The sequence below is a fragment of the Festucalex cinctus genome, chromosome 9 (genome assembly GCF_051991245.1).
Source record: "Festucalex cinctus isolate MCC-2025b chromosome 9, RoL_Fcin_1.0, whole genome shotgun sequence".
NCBI lineage: Eukaryota > Metazoa > Chordata > Actinopteri > Syngnathiformes > Syngnathidae > Festucalex > Festucalex cinctus.
The window spans coordinates 18,959,380-18,980,813 of record NC_135419.1 but is presented as its reverse complement, the minus strand read 5'-3'; the positions used below and the strand labels follow the sequence as shown (position 1 = coordinate 18,980,813).

General features: G+C 38.5%; 1 protein-coding gene across 2 annotated transcripts; it reads left to right on the top strand.

The window, feature by feature from the left end:
* The first annotated feature begins 219 nt into the window (after window positions 1-219).
* On the top strand, window positions 220-20,832 carry cenpi (centromere protein I). 2 transcript variants are annotated; one of them, XM_077531400.1, is made up of 20 exons: window positions 220-454; window positions 5,324-5,461; window positions 5,585-5,703; window positions 5,817-5,924; window positions 6,001-6,049; window positions 6,165-6,211; window positions 7,194-7,283; window positions 7,633-7,764; window positions 7,899-8,042; window positions 9,793-9,913; window positions 10,437-10,531; window positions 10,650-10,767; window positions 11,658-11,722; window positions 11,857-11,966; window positions 14,830-14,965; window positions 15,039-15,163; window positions 15,526-15,574; window positions 16,809-17,024; window positions 20,439-20,477; window positions 20,555-20,832. In XM_077531400.1, the coding sequence occupies exons 1-20, from the start codon at window positions 310-312 to the stop codon at window positions 20,654-20,656; spliced, it is 2,148 nt and encodes a 715-aa protein (XP_077387526.1). In that variant the 5' UTR covers window positions 220-309; the 3' UTR covers window positions 20,657-20,832. The 2 variants fall into 2 exon arrangements, with proteins under 2 accessions (XP_077387526.1, XP_077387527.1); XM_077531401.1 differs by lacking the exon at window positions 220-454 and adding an exon at window positions 4,121-4,263.
* The last annotated feature ends 602 nt before the right edge of the window (window positions 20,833-21,434 follow it).

Genomic DNA, 21,434 nt, shown 5'->3' with positions numbered 1-21,434 from the left:
ACACCACACCAAACAAAAATGCCACAAACAAGTATATACAGTATACTGTACTGTTACCATATATCTTATATTGTTTAAAAAAAAAAAATAAGATGGTTCAACCTAGCGAAATTAAGGTAACAATTTCATTCTGCGTTAATGATAAATAATGACTCATCCGTGTTACTTCCGGGAGTGAAATCTCCGCGCACTACAAAAGCCACAATGCATCCCGGCGGATGTACCCAACTGCGCAAGCGCAGAACAAACGGTCGCGCGAAGAATTTGAGTTTTGTTTGGAATGGATACCATTTAGTTAGCAGTGTAAACATGGAGGAGTCGAACAATTCATCGTTAAGCGACGAGTCTGTGTCCAACCGCAGCCTTAACAGGAGCCAGAGAATTTTCGAAAGAGAGAGACGAAAAAATGAGGTGGATGACCCATTTGTTCTGGCCGTCCTGTATTTCTCTGACGGTAAGACACTTTTTTTCCCCCCCTCGACTCAAGCATGCAAACAATTGTAAATGTTAGAGTTTATACCCACATTCGACCTTCAATGCTTCTTGTCTCTGTAAACCAAATCGTATACACGAGAGTTCCACCGTGGTTTGTGACGCCACTTGGTACTCTATTATGGGAAGACGTGGGTTAGATTTTTGTTGTGTAATGTCTACAGGTCTCAAACTCGGGTCCTCGAGTCCCGTCCTTGAGTGGCCATATCCAGCCTGTTTTACATATTTCCCTTCTCCAACACACCTGAATGAAATTATCAGCAAGCTGTGCAAAAGTCTGATAACGATACTTAAAGATTTGATCCATGTGTGTTGTAACCTTGCTCTCGGACCATTCACAGAGCGACATTGTGTTTGGGGGCGGGATATGTAACTGTGACGAACCCAGGAAGCCGACGCCGGTGTCGGGCTGCCAGATCGGATCGGGGTCGCCCGCCAAACATTGGAAAGAAAATATTAAAAATGTAATTTAAATGGCAAAATGTACGGGCTGAAATTGTAAAAACATAAATACACCTAAGAATATAAACGCAAAATATATGGAATAAATAATTAAATAGATTGACTAAATGATAAATACACAAAATAATTGTCTCAGATGTGACAAATATTGTCAGTTTAGATTGTTAATGTGTTCCTATTATTAAGACTGTTTTTTTTGTTATTGTGATTGATTTCTCAACAGCTAAAAAAGAAATCAAACCGAAGCTAACTTTGTTAGCGCTGCTGTACTGACGTCACCGGAAAGCGCGAAGGCGCTTCAATGTTTTTGTTTTTTTTGTTTTGTTTTTTCCCACTCTTAAAAATAAAAAATAAACCTAAAAATGTAAAACCATGATACTTTATTTATTTATTTGAACTATTGTAAACAGACAATTTCCAGACAATCCTGGAGCTGACATCATCTGCAGGTTCAATCTGGCAGCCCGATCACATCTTACACCGACACCGGAGCTAACAAACAAACCTAACCCTAACATGGACGAATGGACATTGCAATTAATTCTGTTCGCACAGAATTACTCACCATTTCTTTGTTGAATGTTGAACAGCGAGAGGCGCTTCGTACATTTCTAGCTAGTAAGATGTCCGTACTTTTCCCCCCTTCGGCAAGAACGAAGACGAAATTTTCACCCGTGGCCATGATTGGTTAGAACAAACGTCTAGAATGAATCGTCTAATCAGCCCGAATTATTGTACACAATGTCCCGCCTTTTCCCGACCAAATTACTGTGGAGAGGTACCAGATGGATATTGCGGAGAATTCTCTTGAGTGAAGCGCATATCCATCTATTGCCAGGTGTTGAGGGGAGGGAGAGATTGACAAAAGGCTGGATAGGGGCCTTCGAGGACTGGAGTTTGAGATCTGTGATCTTCCAGAATCTCGATTGAATCAACCTAAATATCATCGTAGGAACAATTGTAAATAATAAGTTATCATACATTTGCTCCAATAAAGAACTGCTTCTGCTTGCAATGAAGAATGCTTTGCTTTGCACTCACATTCACATAGCCTAGCCATGTTATCTTATCATATATTTGCTGACATGAAGAACTGCTTCTGCTTGCAATGAAGACTGCTTTTCTTGCAAAGAAGAATTGCTTCTGCTTGTAATGAAGAATGCTTTGATGTGTTCACTGACATTCACATAGCCTGGCTATTTGAAGATGACTCAAAAAGCTGAAAAACCACAACATCTAACGCAGCAGAATGGTTCGAGACAGTCTGCTGAGGTCGCCTGTTTTCTGTTAAGAAATGATTGCAAACTTGACTAAACGTACTTAGGGATGGGCGATATGACGATATTAGGTTAAGGATCGTTAAGTGTTGACAATCTCATAAAGATGAAAGATCGACAAGATCGTCTGTAGGGCACATTTTATACAGTTCATCTTTATGCGGGCTCAAGCTTGGTTTATGCTTGATGCATCCATATGGTCTTTTTTTTTTTTTTTTTTTTTTTTCCCCCCCTCCACGCACGCACTCACACAAACGCGTACACAAACTAAACTATCCTATCCTCTCGTCAGCATGCTAATGCTAAGTAAGCATGCTAATGCTGATGTGTCCACTCCTCCACCTGGAGCCCGAAGCATCCGTGAGGTTCCGCACGACTCCCGCAAATGGCGTTCGAACGAGCGGTGGCCCGGAGCCGCGGGGTTGCGGGGAGCTGGCTCGATTTGCCCTCCTCCCCGGCCTGCGGCCGCGGCCGGTGTTCTGTCGGATCAGCATACCTCGACAGCTGCCTCTATCGGGCTAGCATACGTAGTCAGAATAGCATTCCTACGTTACGACGATCCCGTAAATGATAATAATACACTGCAATTAGGCTAAATAAGATGCATATTAAAAACACTAGAGCTACCAAAGAAGCATATGTATAGTTAGTTTTAACACGAGCATGCTCTTCTGACGGCTGATTGTAACATCGGTATGTTGTTTTGATGGCTGAAATGGGCACCCACAGCACATTGTTGCCTTAGTTTACTAGTCAACAAAAAATAAGGCCAACTATAGAGCCACATTAAAACTTCAGAGGACAATATGCCAACGCGCTCCCACAAACGATTTGCATGAATTTCTGTATTTTTAGATGATTTAAGTCTTCGCGTCTCATTCCGTTGTGTTCATTTTGCTGACTGCTGCGTTCAGGTGTAGGCTATTATGTGCACAGGGTCGTCATACGAAAACATTTTTATATATCAAAATAAACTGTTGTCAATAAATCAAACAAAAACCATATGCAGGCGCGGATGACAGTTTCCTCACCAAACTGAGGCTGAATGCACATTATAATGACTTGCACACGAACTGCCCACTAGGTGACACAATTGTCATTTCTAATTAGTGTAAAAGGCAACATTATAATCAAACAACAAAATATTGGCTCCAGCGATACCCATTATGTATGATAGTTGTCTACATGACAGAAAATTGTCTAGATTTAATTGAGCAGATTTTGCAGGCTGTGAGAGAATTTGCCAGTTGGAACACCATTGCTTAATTTTGAAAGAAACATTTGAGAAGACTCGAAAAAAATGAGCTTTATTGTTGAATTCAAAATGAAAACCGATGCAGGACGATGAAACATATTTTATGTACAAACTACAATACACGTTGCCAGTTTGCTAAAAGTACAAAAACATCAAGTGACAAAAACTACACAAACTATGTCTCAAAAGATTCCAAACTACGATGGCTGTACAAGTCAGCAATTTAAGTTGCATTTTTTTTTACACTTAAAAACGTTATTCTGCACATTCAGCATGTGTCCACCGCAGACAGAATTCACATTGCACCTTAAAATAAGAAGAAAAAACACACATGAGTGAAGCCCCAAAATGGTTTTTGAATAAGTGTAGTACAAGCATGTAACTGCCACTGTGCCATAATAATAACGCACAGTGATCCACGATGCTAACTGCAGAACAAAACTTACTCTCTGAATAAAATACTTTCACTATATAAAATAATTACAAAACGAAGTAAAATGCAGTTCTAAATAATCAGTTATTGCATACTTTTACTTACTTGTCAGTCGAGGTATGCTGCTCCGACGAGTTCGACAGCGTGATGATGTAATTGCCTACTGCGCATGCGTAGCGCGTGCGCAGATGTGTGAGGTATGCTACTTCGACGGGTATGCTGGTTTGTCAGAACCCCTATTCCGGCGCGGGGACGCTCCCCCGCCGGTGCCAGCGCGGCCACCTCGGAACCAACAGCCGACGGGTACCCAACTCTCCCCGCGCCGCGACACTGACAGCCGACGGGTACTCAACTCTTTCCGCGCCGCGACACGTCCACAATTCACATTGCCCACACGCACCTACGAGAATTTGCAAACTAAGCGGAGTCGCGGACGAGCAAACGCTGTCGTAAACAATGTTTTCTACGTTCCAATTCTGTGTTTTAATTAATTTGCTAAGTCATTCCAAACTGTTTTTGTCGATAGTTTATTGAGGAAAAAACATTTTAAATTTCTATTGTGATGTTAAGTGCTGTTCATACACTGTACTGTAACTAAAGTAACCGAGGCTGTTCATTACCATTTGTTTACATTCATTGCACTATTTGATAAAAAAGAAAAAGAAAAAAAAAAGCACTATTTCAATTGAAACCTGTTCAGAAAGCTTAGTTGGCTTAAGATGTCTGTGTTTTTTTTCTTTTAGGGTTTTATATAGATTTTAAATATGTTTTAAATTTTACAAAAATGTTCAGAAATGTGAAGATTAGTCTAAAAATATGTAAAAAAAACAAAACAAAAAAAACAACCAAAGAATTGTGATAAAATCGAGATTGTGACTTTATTTTTAAAGAATCGTGATATGACATTTTTACCATATCACCCACCCCTACATGTACTCAGCAATCTTCCACTCGCATGCACAACACATAAACAAACAAGTACACTGTGTCCCAACTATGCCTTGCATTTGCATTTTTAGGTTTGGAACTTGTAACACCTATGTAACTAGGGGGTTGGAAAGGACGTGGAAAACCAAATAAATAGAGAGAGTGAGGAGAGGAATCTTCAGAGTGCAGGAGTGAAGTGTATCAGTCAGTTCCAGTCTCCTCGCGAGCCCTGAAATGAGTGTCTTCTCTCCTTTTTGTGTCGTGTTTAATAGATGTCAAACAGGTAACCCTGACAATCAGTTGCTAAACGCGTAGTATTATTACAGTACTAATAATAATAATGATAATAGTAATCCAAAAATTTCCAAACCCCCACGTCACGCCCCCCCCCCCCCCTTTTTTTTTTTTTTGCACAATTGTCAAATATGATAACTACAAAGAAATTTAAATGAGTACCAAAACCTTTACCTCATCTAGCTGAGGCAGGCACTCCCGTGATGGGCAACGATGACTTGGAGAGAAACCTGGCGGTGGTGGAGAGGGCAGCGTACACTCAAGGGCTTCCGCCGGACGCCATCACCGTGATGCTGGCGTTTGCCATGAGAGTGCGCGTAGGTAAGATAGATAAGATACTTTATTAATCCTTTTGGGGAAATACAGGCATCTCGCAGATCACATGAATGAATGAATGATTGATCATCCAAATAAATCCCCCAACTCCATTTTTGTTGCATGTAGGAACCAATTTGTTTCCCAGAGTGCTCAAGTTTCTGATCCCAGGCACAGTGGTGCCTCAGGAGGCCGTGGTTCGAGCCGCAGCTTGGCTGTGTTCCACCAACATTCCCACAAATACACAAGTGAGTAAGACGATTACAAAGAAGAGGAGGATTTCCGTCTTTCAATATTGCAATTGGATCAAGTAAAAAATGTGTCAATCTGCTATTTTAACATGCTGCCATATCATTTGTAGCTTTTTTTCATCAAGTGGGTGCTGACTGTTTTTGACATGATTGATGCAAAGGATCAGCTGAGAGCCATCTATGGCTTCATTTTCAGCTTTGTGACAGACGAAAAGCTGGTATGCTCTGTTCCACATGTACATTTGGTCACTTGAGTTGTGAATGATTCACTTTGTATCCTAAATAACGTTTCAGTGTCCCTTCGTCTGCCACTTGTTGTACCTTCTAACCACGAAGCAAAATGGTAAGTCAAAGCTGACTTTTGATGTTCATTGTAGTTATCAACAGCATTTTTTTTATTTTATTTTTTTTAATGCGCTTTGCTGACTGTTTCTTCTCCTATATTATTTTTTTTGCAGTGCGAGTGTTTCGAGTCCGAAAGCTCCTGGATCTGGTTACAAAACTGGTAAGTACAGCAATCATATGTCGTCCACCGGTGCAGAACTATTCCAAACTTCATATTTATTGCTATGTTGCCATTTTTGTAGTGCTGTCAAAGTTAAAGCGTGAACTAATTAATTAATCACAAAAATTATCGCATTTTAATCATGTATTAACGCAGATGCAGATTAATCACACAATTCATTTTGACCGCAGATGATCATTTAACTCACAGCGGATGGTTATGCAGCACAGGTTGTGTTTGAGTAATAAACATAACTACTTGCCTCCTCATAACATTAAATATCTAAAAAATTACACATAAGAGGTTCTCTAAATTTGGCGGGCAAAAAAATGTTGATTTAAAAAAAAAAAGAAGCCTTTTTAAAATCAAGTGATTAATAAAAATACTAAGATGTGATTATTCTGATTAAAAGATATATTGTTTGACAGCTCTAAAAAAAAAAAAAAAAAAAAAAAAAAAAGAAGAAAAAGTCTTATGTTGGAGAATTTTGTGGAAACAGCAAAAGCCGAAACAAATTGGTGCAGCTCTGAGGATTTTTTTTTCTTTTAAATATTACAGGCATGATAAAATCTTTCATTATGCAGGCCAGGGGTGGCCAAGTTCTGTCCTCGAGAGCCCCTCTCCAGCCTGTTTTCCATGTCTCCCTCTATTGATCAGCTAATCAGCAAGCTTTGCCTGATAACGATCATAATCATGAATCAGGTGTGTTAGTGGAGAGAAACATGGCTAACAGACTGGATAGGGGCTCTCGAGGACCGAACTTGGCCACCCCTGTTGCAGGCAATGAGATTTAAACTCCATTTTAAACATTCAGCAAGTATCCACACCTAATATGGGAGTGCACGCTGTTTTGCTTAGCAACAAAGTTGAACTGGTCTCGCAGCAATTAAGTATTTATTGTGTGTGTACACAAAATTGTTTCAAGAATGTTAACCGTCTGCCATATTTGTATGTGTGTCATCGTGTTTTTTTTTTTTCTCAGGGAAGAAAGCCCTTCCTCCTGCACCTGCTGTGCCTATATAAAGTGTTTTCGCCCGAACTTGTGACACTCTCTGTTTCGTCCAGAATGAGGGTTTGTACATTTTTATGTTTAAAACATTCACTGGCTCTTTCATTATCTGCGCAATCCATTTCAACAACTATATCAAAACCTGCCCATGCTGATTTCATATTCTTTTTTGATTGACTCTGCCAGAGAAGTCACCTTTTAGCTAAATAAGCTAGAAAAAAGGTATGACCAATAACAAATTTGGAAATGTGTTGGACTGTTTTCCCCCACCCCTTTGCAACTGATCGTATCAATCGAAAATGAGTATTAATATCATCTTGAAGGCCAAATGTTTCTTATGGTTGGATCTTATGAGGTAGTGCACAGAAAAAAAAAAGACCGCCTTATGTCCTTGTGTTGTCTTTCTTCACAGTATGGGTTTAAGAAGCACAACGAGCCCTGGAAATCAGCGCTTGCTTTTGTCCAAAAGAAGAACAGTGCGTTGATGGCCCCCATTTCTGGTTTGACCCTCAGAATTAAAGATCAGAGCAAACCAAGGAAAAGGGTACGGAAGCTCGAACCTCAACCCACGTCGCTTTGCGTGTAATGTCAAGCCACATGTTTTTCTTAGACGCCAACGTAATTATTGAGCGCGGGAGCTTGCTGAATCCTCATCTCCCCGTTGTGCTGTCCTTTCAGAAACACCGCCATTTGGAACTGCCAACGCTGACTTGTGTGCTTACTAAGGAGCCTCAGACGGAGTTGACCTCCATCCAAAAATTGGTCCCTCTGGCACACATCCACTCCTTTGCGGAGCTTTTGGAGAACATGCACCGCATAGAGGTACATATTGACATAGACGCAAAACTTACTGAAATACATCTCCACCATTGGAGGTGGCATGCCTCAGTGTTAGAGTGGTCGTCTCACAGCCCTGGGGTGCGGGTTCGATCACAGGCCATTACGACCATGTCGAAGTATCCCTGAGCAAGATACCGTACCACCAGTTGCTTGTGATGTTGTATCTTCAGTAGTATGGAGGACCAAAACTGCCAAAATTCAAAATAAATAAATAAATGACTAAAAGTGAAAATAACAATGGATATAAAAAATATATATATAATTCGAAAATTGTATCCAAAAAATAAATATAAATGGAAATAAAAAGAGCAAAAAATCTATACATTAGATACATAGATAAATACATTTGTATTTAATTTTTTAATTATATTTTTTCTATTTTTATTTTCACTTTTAGTCATGTATTTATGTATTTATTTATTTATTTATTTAGTAATTTAGTTATTTATTTAGTCATTTATTCATTTTTCATTTTGACAGTTTTGGGCCGTACTGCCAAGTCAAAATGCCCCTCTTTTGAATAACATTTCGACTTTTAATTCAAAAATTAAATACAAAAATGTTTATTTCTATATTATATGTGTGTGTGCGTGTGTGTATGTGTTGTGTATGTATATATATACATTTTTTTTCACTAGTCATTTATTTAGTCATTTATTTTCATTCTAATTATAGTTTTTTTTTAACATAAAATGTAGTTTCAGGTAGTTCTCGTTTTTTAAAAAGCAATTTCGTTTTTATTTGATTTCATTAATGATAATTGTTTTTTTTAATTTTAGTTTTAGTTTTTTCATGAACTAAAATAACCTTGGTGCATGCTTTCTTACCAGCTTTACATTAAACTGCAATGCATGCTCCTGTCCACATGGTGGTGCTGCTTCCCCGTTTTTACATTCGGCCAACCATCGCCTCAGCAGAGACTTGCAATTTCTTTTACAACACTGAGTATAAACTAGTTTCATGACTGTTTATTTTTTTAATAGCCTTGTTCTACTTAGTGGTTTGATTTTATTTGACCAATAAAAGTTAAGAAAAACAACAGCAAGCCAGGGCAAAGACAAAGATAAAAGCTGAAAAGTCTCATAAAAGCGCAAAATAGTGTACGTTGTGTTTCTTAAAGCTCGCACATTCTGTGCTGTGAAACATTCACACATTTTCGTGTCATGACTCGTCATTAGGAACGGTCATTTGTACATATATTCATAGTTGAATCAGTCAAGTCCTCATCAAACTTCTCACAAAAGACCATTAATGAATCCCCCTCATCATGTTTTTATTTTTTTTTATTTTTTAAACCATTTGTATCCTTTCTTTCGCCCTCATTGTCATTTGCTTATTACTCTAACAAAGTGGCCCCTGATGGAGGGGAAGGGAGCAGCTGTTCGCACATTAGAAGACAACGGTATAAACTCTCCCAGTGAGTGAGTTATTAGGATTACGGCCTGCTGAAGGATTATTGAAGTAGCAGACTGCTGCTCTGCGTAAAGTATTTATTTTTAGGAAAAAAGGTCCACTGGGTGATTTTTAATCTTGAAACCGGCTGCCTTTATGCAAATTAAAGGTGACTAATAGACCGCCTTTGAGGATTGGTGGTGAAATATTTAACTTCATGCGTACACTTGCATATTTGTCATTGCCTTTCTGCGGATGATTTTTTTTTTTTACTATGGTCACGACTTGTCGCACATCTCTTTGCTTACATTTATTTATTTTTTTTAACCTTTTGCACCAGCTGCCAGCTCAGATGGGCTCCATGTTGTCCAGCAGCGTGACTCTGCACTACCTGGACTGTTTGCAGGACGAGTCGGCCTTCCTCCGCCTTAACTTCTGGCTTGGCTGCACGCTACAAGAAGGTAAGGTGGAGACGACGGATGATCAAATTTTAAGCTAACCGGCAGCTGAACTGTCACTCTCGTCATTTTTTTTTCCCCAAAGTGTGAGCTTTAAAAAATGATTAGAGGCGGAGCTCAGGGAATGAACATGTGGGGAATCTACAATGTAGTGCCCTTTTTTTTAATTTGATACTAGGGCAGCACAATATATCTAAAAAATATCAATATCACGATATTGGCCTATGCAATATGGAATTTTATGCATTTATCTGAATTTGACCAGTCAGACTGTAAGGTTTGATATTTATTAAACATGACAAAAAACAAGAGAAGACACTCAACTCAGTTCAAAGCTCGCGAGGAGAGAGGAGAGGAACTGACTGATACAAATTCACTACTGCACTCTCTGGGGGAAAAAAAAAAAAAATCCCCTCCTCTCCCTCTCTTTTTATTTGCTTTCCACGCCCCTAGTTACATGGGTGTTCCAACCCTAATAATGCAAATGCAAAACATAGTTGGAATTGATACCTTTCACTCTCCTCAGATTTTTTGTTTTGTCGAGACGGCGACACAAGCCAGAATTCCGATGAGGCTGCGCAGTTTTTGCAGAGGCTGATGTCGACGCAGCAATTTCTCCAGGTGAGCCTCTGTGCCGCCTCCCCGCGTGCATTTGCCATCTTTAAAATCTTCTTGAGAGGTTCTTTTTTGTTATTATTAAAAACATAATAATGATGTTGTATGTCAATGTCTTTACCAGGAGGGCCTTTCTAGTTGTGAACGGTTTCTCTTCAAATTCCTCACTGTTTGGGACGGAGCCTTCATGCGATCGGAGATCTTCAGCCTGCTGAGTTACATACCTGTGGTGCCAAGCGATAGTAAGTTTTTTTAAAGTAATTTTTTGCCATTTTTAAACACACATCTGTGCATCCAACGAAACATGATGCTTAGCTTTTGGCTGACATAGCATTTTCAACAGTGTGTAGTCCGGGCGGTCGTCAGACCAAAGAGTCTGATGTTCACCCATCTTAGCTTCTTCTAAGTTATTGGCGGAGACACTCGCGTGGTGTTGAATATGTAAATGACTTCCTACTAGGGCTGGGTTTAAAAAAAATAAATACATAAAATAATAATAATAATAAAAAAATAAAAAAATAAAATAATCGATATTGAATCGATTTTCCTTTTCGGGCCCAATATCGATTAATGAAACCATTTAAATATCTGTTTTTTTTCCCCCCAATAAATTCTGAAGAAAATTGAATTTTAAAGGCCGATTTTTTATTTTTTATTTTTTTTGCCATTCACTTGAATTTAAAAGTATTTTCTTAAATTTATGAAATACTTGACTTATTGCACTTTCAGCAGTTCCGAATATATATTTTCACCTCATCCTTGCTTACCGTAACCGATTATAACACGTGTTACTTTCATTTAATAAACTAAATCATTTGACCAGTTACTGCCTCCGCAAAATTTACTCTGGAACTTAATATTTGTGGAGTTTTTATCATGTCCTTGATATTTAAGAAGAGTTGATGTTCCGTAATTAATCTATTGGATTGAACTGAAGTGAATCGATTTGAATTGGGGAAAAATACTACTCCATTTGAGCTCAGTGCTGTTCTTTGTAGACATTTTAAGTATTTTTTTTTCTTGTATTAATTGTATAACATTTGTGTTGGACTTTTGAACATATAAGCACTTTATGAGTCCTCTCTTGAAGAAGTATTTACATATAATTTACGTAGTTATTCCCCCTCCTCAGGAATTGGAGAGCTTCTGTTAGAGCCCCTCAAGAAGCTCTACTTCACATCCTCAGTGTTTTTTAAGGTACCGCGTTCTGCTCGAGTTTGTTTGATGCTACTTTACATCCAACAACCATTTTCCTATCTGATTTTAATAGCCCCAGTTTTGACTGATGTCTTGTTATGCTTGCGTTGCACGTGTGTGTTTTGTGTCCTCAGTGCGGGCTGTTGGAAGTTCTAAACAGTATGCTGCGGAACTGGCTGCTCCGGCACTCGGTGTACACGCTGGACGATGACTTGGACATTAGCATCAGCAGCCACGTCTCCGTGTAAGTCTCACGGAGATAGCTGACGCATCAAAACTAGGGGTGTGCCAAAAGAATCAATTCTCATAAGGATTGTAATTCTCATTGATTTTTAAATGTCCTAAAGTCAATTTTATTTCAATTATTTGATACTGTCTTGCCCTCATTTGTGTACTGGGAACGCTGTTCATGTTGTACCTGATTTGGCCAGTTAGGGGCAGTGTGGTTCCGTGCGTTCTGATCAGGGCCGGCGCTAGCCATTTTGGTGCCCTAAGCATAAATGTTTTGTGGTGCCCACCCCCCCAACACTCCGTCCCCAACCCCATCACCCCTCCCCTGGTAGAAACGATCAATATCTGAGTATTTGTCAGTATTTGCTTTATTAAACAAAGTAACTTGTAAGTAGGGCTGGGTTTGAAATATCGATATATCGCTATCATATCGATACACCTTTTCATATCCCAATATCGATACATAAAACCATGTATCAATATATCGACCCCCCCCCCCCCCCCCCCCCCCCCATTTTTGTCAATTTATTTACACAGCCTGTGCTGTGGTTGTAATTTATTTAAATTATTTTTTGTTTTTATAAGGCCATGTTAAATGAAACAGATTAATGTAACTGCAATGGATTCAATTCCTAATGTAAATATTCATATTCTTACTAATGCATTAAATTAGAGCAAGAAGTTTCTACACTTTGCAGCATTGGTAGTTTTGACTGTCTAAAATATGTGCTGCAGGAATTTCTCAACTGAATCGAAAATCGTTGTGAATCATGAATTGAATCGGGCCCTTGTGAATCGAATTAAATCGATTCTGGAAATCTGAATCGATACCCAGCCCTACTTCTAAGTGTCAGTATTGAAGTTTTAAAAAAATGTTCACAAAAATAAGTGATAAATAATAAGTCTTTATAAAACTAACAATGACACCAAATACTCAAACAAATAAAGCTAAATGAATTAAAATAAAACTCAATGCCACTACTATTAACAAATAAACATCTGGAAATAAACAAAGTGCAAGCAAGTTAGTAGAGGCCCTACAGAGGCACATGTCTATATATATATATATATATATATATATATATATATTAGGGGTGTGAATTGCCTAGTACCTGACGATTCGATTCGTATCACGATTCACAGGTCACGATTCGATTCGATACCGATTAATCCCGATACGAATGGTCACGATTCGATACCGATTAATCCCGATACGAATTTATAAGTCGATTGTTGCGATTTTTTTCCATTCAAATTTAGAAAATACTATCAGTAAATTTGTACATGTACACTGTAAGATTTGTATGAATATATTTATCTAAAACTTGAGGCTTATAACCGTGAGCCACTGTACACAAACAGTTTGCAATCTGTTTCACATTTGAACAGCATTAAAATAAAAATATTAAGGCTTAATGTGCCGTTCATATAACATTCTTCCATGCTCAAGGTGTGAATCCTAAAAAAAAAAAAAAAAAAAAAAAAAAAATAAAAAAAATAATAATAATAATAATAAAAAAAAAAAATCGATTCTGCCGATTATTGAATCGATTCGAGAATCGCGCGATGTAGTATCGCGATATATCGCCGAATCGATTTTTTTTAACACCCCTAATATATATATATATATATATATATATATATATATATATATATATATATAATTTTATTTATTTTTTCTTATGCCGGTGAGTCATATGAAGATGCTTCTCTGTATACATTTCTGAAGCGTTTTTGTCTGAAAAGCCCTTCTTCTGAGGGATAAAAGGACTGCGTGTAGGGAGTCAGGCTGGAGTAGATCATGATAATTTATTTGCTCATCTATAAAATGAAGCAGAAAATCATTGTCAATCAAATCATCCATCCATTTACTACCGCTTATCTGAGGTCGGGTCGCGGGGGCAGCAGCTTTAGGAAAGAAACCCAGACCTTCCTCTCCCCAGCCACTTCAACCAGCTCCTCCGGCGGGATTCCAAGGCGTTCCCAGGCCAGCCAATCAAATCATTTCCAATCAAATAATTTTGAATCGAAAATCGATTCTGAATCGAGTCGCAGACCCAAAGTCTGAATCGAATTGAATCATGACAGTCAAAGATTCCCAGCCCTACTCTGTAATAGTGTTAATTTTATCCGCCATTTTTAAAGTTAGTCTCAGCTTTAGTACAGGTTAAATCAAACTTGTTTGTTTTTATCATAGTTAATCAACCTCATCTCATTTTTATTTAGTCCAGTTTAGTTGACTATAAAAAGAGCATTTTAGCCTTTATTTTAGTTCAAGAAAATATCATTTTATTCGTCTAATTTTAGTCAGGACAATAATTTTACCCGTTTATTTTTTATTTCTTTTTTTTAATTTTTTTTGTCAGCAGAAATGGTGAACATTTCGGATCTAAAACTATTTCACATGCAATTTTCTCATCTTTTTGATGAAAAGCAACTTGACACACAATTGCAGTATATCAACAAGTGGCTACTATGGCTACATGCTACAAGCTAGTAAGTTAGCCAGCATTAATTAGCGGTCGGATTAACATGATTGCTGATGCACTCGCTAGCTGCATGTCACATTGACAGTGTCACAGTGACAGATTAGCAGAGACAAGACTTTCCAAAATCATCTCATTTTCATCTGGTTTTTGTTCATGAACTAAAATGTCCATAGATTTTAGTCTAGTTTTTATGAAGTGAAGTACATTTTCATCTCGTCTTCATTTGTCGACAGAAATACATTCGGATTTAGTCCCAGTTATTGTTTATTAATGAGGTTTTAGTCTAGTCTACTTTTAGTCCGGTGAAAAATGTGTGTTGACGAAATTGTTTTGTTTTCGTTGACAAAATTAACACTACTGTGTAACTAAATTTCATTTTTTTTCCAGATACATGACTCTGTCGGGCTACAAGGATTCCGTGTTGCAGCTGGTGCAATTTGTTGGTCATCTGGCCGCTGTGGGGCTGCAGCTGGAAAGCTGCAACTTGCTTCTGCTCCACTTCATCCTGGACTTTTACGAAACGGTATAACGCCAGATCATCGATTCCCCGTTGCGTTTTTCATCACAGTCATATTTTATGTGGCTTTGAACAACAGGTGTGCGACATCTTTTTGAAGTTCGGCCTCCCGCTCCTCATCATTCCACCGCCCGGCGTTTTCTACCCTGCGCTGCTCGCCGCCGACCCCGTCAGTGTGGACCGCCTGGCCTACATCATGCACAGGTAGGCTGCAAGCCCTCGCCGGAGTTAATGTAGCGTCCTGTTACTGGATTGATGGAAGCGGAACGGCGTCTTTGCACTTACCGGTATATGCTAATGTATCATTTATGATCATGAGGCGGAGGTGAACTACCCAGGAGCTCCATTTCGTTTTTTTATCTCGCAGTGTTCGATTTTTGAAAGTCGTAATAGCTTACAGTATCTGCTAATTAACTTGTACACAAAGCTCTGTCAATGGCAAAGCAAAAAGGGAAAATGTCGGGGTAATAGAAAGTTCAACTAATTGCTCAACATTGTCACAGTGTTTCAACAAAAAATACCTTCCATGACATTTACCGTTATTTATTTATTTTGTTTTGTTTTAGGTACAAGGTGAACCTGGAATTTGCCAAAAGCCAAATTAAAATCACACAGGTACACCAACTACTTTCAATAGATATACTGTACAACCAAGTTTTGCTTTAGGTTCTCTGAAGAACATTTTTTTTTTTTTTTTTTTGCACATTAGGTGAAAGGTTAAGTTGTTGTCTTAAATTCAAGATCAAATGAAAGCTTTGAAGCTGGAAATACATTACAGCCTGATTTTTTTCAACTGAAAAATGCCACTGGCTTCTGAAAGGGGAAGTCAACCCCATTTAAAAAAAAATATTTTTAGTTTATTTTTACAATATGTTGTATGCAGTCTAAATATGGTATTCTGGTTAAGCAGCAAAATCAAGCAGTTTTCATCCATCTCAGAGGGTGGCCATTTTGCCACTTGTTGTCGACTGAAGATGACATCACAGTTGCTCATGCGGCCCACCTGCGATAGATAAAAACGGTTGGATTTTGCTTCACAACTCATATTCCACAAATGTGATATTAATCAGAATGCCAAGTTTGGACTGGTGAGGTTACATATAACATGATTGTCAAGAAATGTGTGCTTGTGCGTGTGGATGGTTGTTCGTCTCTGTGTGCCCTGCATTTGGCTGGCAACCAGTCCAGGGTGTCCCCCGCCTACTGCCCAAAGCCAGCTGAGATAGGCGCCAGCACCCCCCGTGACCCTTGTGAGGAATAAGTGGTCAAGAAAATGGATGTCAAGAAATGTTTAAAGGGATGCTTGACTCATTGAGCCATTTTCAGCAGTAAAAAGTTAATATTTTGTCTATAATCAATGTGATAAAGTCATTATTTTTCATGTACAATTAGTATTAGTATTAGTATTATTAGTATTAGTATTTTTTTCTACTTGCTGTCAACTGATGATGACATCACCTGTGCTTGAGGAAGTAGGTAATGACCAATCATGGCTCAGTTTACTGACCAAACTCAGAAAACAGATGAGCCATGATTGGTCATCATCAGTCGACAGCAAGTAGAAAAAATACTTTTTAAAATGTATTAACACATTCACTGCCAGCCCAGCAAAAATGCATTGCATCATTTGACGTCTTTTTCCGTCAAAGGCAGTGAATGAGTTAATTGTACATGAAAAATAATGAAGTTATCAAATTCATTCTGGAGAAAATTTTCACTTTTCACTGCTGCAAATTGCTCAATGAGTCAAGTATCTCTTTTAAGGTTGACTCGCCGCATACGTGGTGCAGAAATAAATCTACACAATAAACAGACATGGTTCATAAACTCCCTCCTCCTCCTCTGACAGGCTTTTCACATCAACTCGCAGACATTAAGCGAGTTCAACCACTACGTAGTTGACATGGTCAACTTGTTGTGGAACGGCAAGATGTTCCAGTCAAGCGTGCACTTGCAGCTGAACGAGGACCTGCTACAAAGGAGTCAAGTACCCGATTGCTCCTCCAGCTTTCACCTCATCCATCACCCGGCCTTCTTAGGATACGCCATCGACTTCCATCGTAAGGTGAGCGTCCGCCTCTGTGGCAAAGGGGGCACTTTCAAGGGGTTGGAAAAGTGAGGGATTCAAAATAGTTAACTAGCAACATCTGTTCACAGAATACAGGTCACGTTTTTATTTTTGGTTATGTTCTAATTGTGAATGTGAATTGCGTATTTGTTCGACTATTTTTATTATTATTATTATTATTACCACCATATTATTATTATTTATTCTTTTGATGATTCCATCTAAGCACTAGGGATGTAACGATATCCAAACGTCACGATATGAAGCTCACAATACGATAATTATCGCGATATTTAAAAAAAAAAAGGTCACATTATTGTGTAAAGAAAAAAAAGCACAATATTGTGCTTTTGTACATAACATCAGTGTTATGTTTTGTTATTATCACGTTATGTTGTGATGTTAATGCACGCACACATTGAGTTCCTCCACATATTGACTTGCTTCACAGCCATATTATGTTCCCCTTCACATGACAATTAGTGTAGATTTTAAACAGAAGGGCCAAAACATCCCCGATGAAAATTAAATTGCACTAAAAAAAATAGCCACGAGAGGGTGCTAGAATTGCACAAATTGAAATCAACCTGACTTGTTTTTGTTTTTTTTGTTTTTTTTTTAACAGATGTGTTGGTGTTGCATTTAAATATCGTGAACATGACAACGGCGATATTGTGGCAGTTTTAATATCACGATATCGCACTTATCGTTACATCCCTATTAAACACAACCAAATGTGTCTGTCTTCAAATCTAACACAGATCGGGAATGAAAATGTTGATGAAATTTACACAGATGCAACATAATGTGGGTCATGCATTTTCATGAAGTGAGCAACCCGCATATCTTCGGCCACTTGCGGGGAGGCCACATAGTGTATAGTTGTGTATGAGTAGCAGAGTCACAACTATGGCAGTCACAATTTTCTTTTTTTTTCTTTTTTTTTTTTTTTTTTTTTTTTTATTAAGTCGCAAGTTACCACGGCAAACATTAACAAGCTATGTTTGAGAGCAGTCACAACAACACCTGTACTTTTAACATGAAAGAATCGACAAGTACAAGTCATGTGACTTGAGCCAATCATGAGTACAGTCGTAGCAAACAACTGGAAAAGATGCCTGGAGGGACACACTGTGGTACTTGCTGACCTTTTACACCCCCCCACCCCACTAGTGGCTGAATAGACATGTGATGCATGCGCTATTCATATCTTTCATACAACATACATTAATACCTAAGTGAGCAGTTGTATTATTAACAACTGCAGCATGAGGCATGGTTTTCATCACGTTTAATAATACACACAAGCCCTTTTTGATTCCTTCCCAGCGCTGACATCCAGCTGTGAGCCGCCGAGCTTGGCAAGCCGTTTGAGCGTTTAGTCCTTAGCCTGCGAGTGCGCTCTTCTTTGTCCTCACTAGTAAGCTGTCTTACCAGTGACGTTTGTTCGCTACTTACATTTCTGCACACAACTAGGGCACACTAGTTGAACAACTACATGTTTCTTGTGAGGCAAAAAAGTGTGCACTAGTGTGACAACTGTCAGCTGTCAGAACTACTAGTGACAAAACTCTACTCATTAGCATCTAGTGCTTCGCTGATAGTTCTGCTAGCACACCGATATCACTAATAACATACTTTGTAGTTATTCCACTATATGTGTCCTTGTTGTTCCACTATGTCCTAGTTGTTCTCTTAGTCCACAGGTTCATTAAGAAGCATGAAGTCATGAAATTGCTTTTGCTAAAATGAAGGCCTTAAATGGCGTTAAGAAAAAAATAAAGACGTTGAGAGGCATTACAAATTTAAAGACTTATTTTACATACAACATTGTGTAAATGAGTCACTATAACAAAATTTAGCACAAATTAATGTCCTAAAAATATATTCCTTTGTGGGGACTGGCGACAAGTTGTAATTAACAGTGAACAAAATGACCGACCAGGACTCCACGAGTCATTCCAAATACCAATTGCTCTGAATTTGAAAAGAAAAATTGAGTGTTCCTGTCACCGACATCCAACATGAAACACTAATGCCACCTAGTGGCAGAAGACTCAATGTTTCACACTCTTAACTGTAAACTGTATGAAAAACTTAATAACAAAATATATTTAATTGTACATTATGAACAGATACAACATGCAATTAATTTACGATTAAATGTGAGTTAACTATGAAAATCATGCAATTCATTATAATTGTAATCAACTGACATCCCTAACATATAAATATTATATGCATAAATGTATGTATATGCAGTCCGACGTGGGCATTAAATTAGTTTTAAGTTGCATTTAAAAAGCATTAAATTAGATTTTATTGTCTTCACTTGTGCACAGCAATTTCTTACAGTAGTGGAAAACATGTCACTATTAAAGGTCCCCTGAAATGAAATGTTCACTTTTTTTGTGTTTTTGATCATAAATAGGTCTTACCATAGCCTGACTAAGTCCCCAAACCTGTGAGATCAACGACCCATGTTTCCCTTTCCTATGGCCGTTTGTATCAAATTAGCTCAAACAGCACTCTCAAATGGGCTGTTTCAACAGGTCGGTTTTACACGTCACTAGCTCAGCGTGAACTCCACCCTCACAATTTTCAACCCCTCACCGCTGGAGATTTCCAACCCGCGAACAAACAGCAGCGGCAGCAGGAGGACAGCATGGCAGTAAAACAACCCCATAGGAACTGCTCTGAACCAGATTGTACAGAGGACAACAAAAAACATTTTTCTTCTGCCACAGAAATGCTTGTGGTTGGACTTTATTTCCGCATTAAATATGCCCAAGCAACTCACAAAACGTGTTAGTTCCCACGAATGGGGTGGCCGATTTTGCGGTCCTGTATCTCCGGCCCGGAGGGTCGTGGAGGGCCGGCACCAACACCGTTGGAAAGCCGAGGTCGAGCCGGTTTGTAAACAGAAGCACACGGAAAAGATGAGACTTGGCCACGCCCACCAAAACCCGCTCGTTTGATGCTAGGCTAACAGCAGACCTTCCTAGTGGAGACTGCAACTCTACAAAAAGGTACAATTTTGTGAGCGATTCTTTTGATACAGTATTAGGGCGTCCAGAGGATGGTTGCTGCAAAGCTCGTTTCAGGAGATCTTTAAGACATTTTTGTTGTAATATTGCGCCCCAGACATTTTACGAGTGCTGTAGGCATTGTACTAGTGTGCAGAAATGTCATATTGTAGTGGGACAAAAAAATGTCGCTATTGTAAAACAGTTCTACCGGTGTGCATAAATGTCATAGTCATACAGTTGTGGAGAAAACCTCACCTATAGGACAATCTTAGTGGTGCGCCGCCGGACTGGAACATCTTGCCAACAAGGACAAAGGAGCGCACTAATGCAGTAAATTTGTGTCATGTTTGCAATTGACACTCTTTCTCCTTTCATTTATCAGTGTTGGCCTGATAAAGACATCGACCTCAACGCCATAAAGGTATGAATGAGGGCTCACCAGTTAAGAGGTTTGTTCTTAATGTAATTGTGGCAATTGTGGTTGCGTGTGTTTTGCAGCAAGTTAGGCCGTGGAGGTGGTACATGGAGTACCTGTTCTCGCAGGGTTACACTGGCCTGCAACTTTTTTCACTCACCGTCATCCGGCGGGAGTCGTCATAAAGGTGACAAAAGAGCACAGAGGCACCTTGCAGCCCAGTTCTAAACGAAAAATTGACTTATTCATAACTGAGTGACAATTGTGTTTGTTGTGTTTGACACTCAAGTATGTTATCTTTTTTTTTGTTGGTCTTTTTATGCTTTATTGTAAATAAAAACTTTGCTACATTCCTACAGAAGATTCCAAATCTTTAGAAATGTTGAATTTGGATGTAAATACGATAGAGTGGATGCCCACCGGGGACCATGAATAGTGATCATCGACCAATCGTCCATTCAATTTCATTGAGGGGGAATCTTGTATGTGGAGTATACCAGCAGTAAGTGTTTTCCAAAAAGTAAAATAAATCTGAACTGACTATAAAATTCATTCTCAAAAATACTGATAAAATATTGTAGTTGACTTTCAGGACAGACTGCCAGCCTTTGTTACGAAGAATTTCACATTATTTTAATACCAAAAAACAGCAATAATTTCACAAACAACTAGAAAAAAAAACATCCTAAACGTCATACTTGTTCAAATAAATACTGATCAATTATAATTTGATGTTTGAACAAATGCAATAAATGAATATCATTGGAGGGAATTGCAAGCTATTTTAGATTGACAAACTAATTATCATTCTTCTTTAGTTTATTATATTAAATGTTTTATCTTCATTAAAACGTTGTGAACTAAAGTGGGCCTATCTGCCCTGAAACTCCAGGGCTGAGAGCGTAATTAGCTCCACACTTGTCTCCAACAATAATACTGTACAATAAATTACATTAAAAAAAA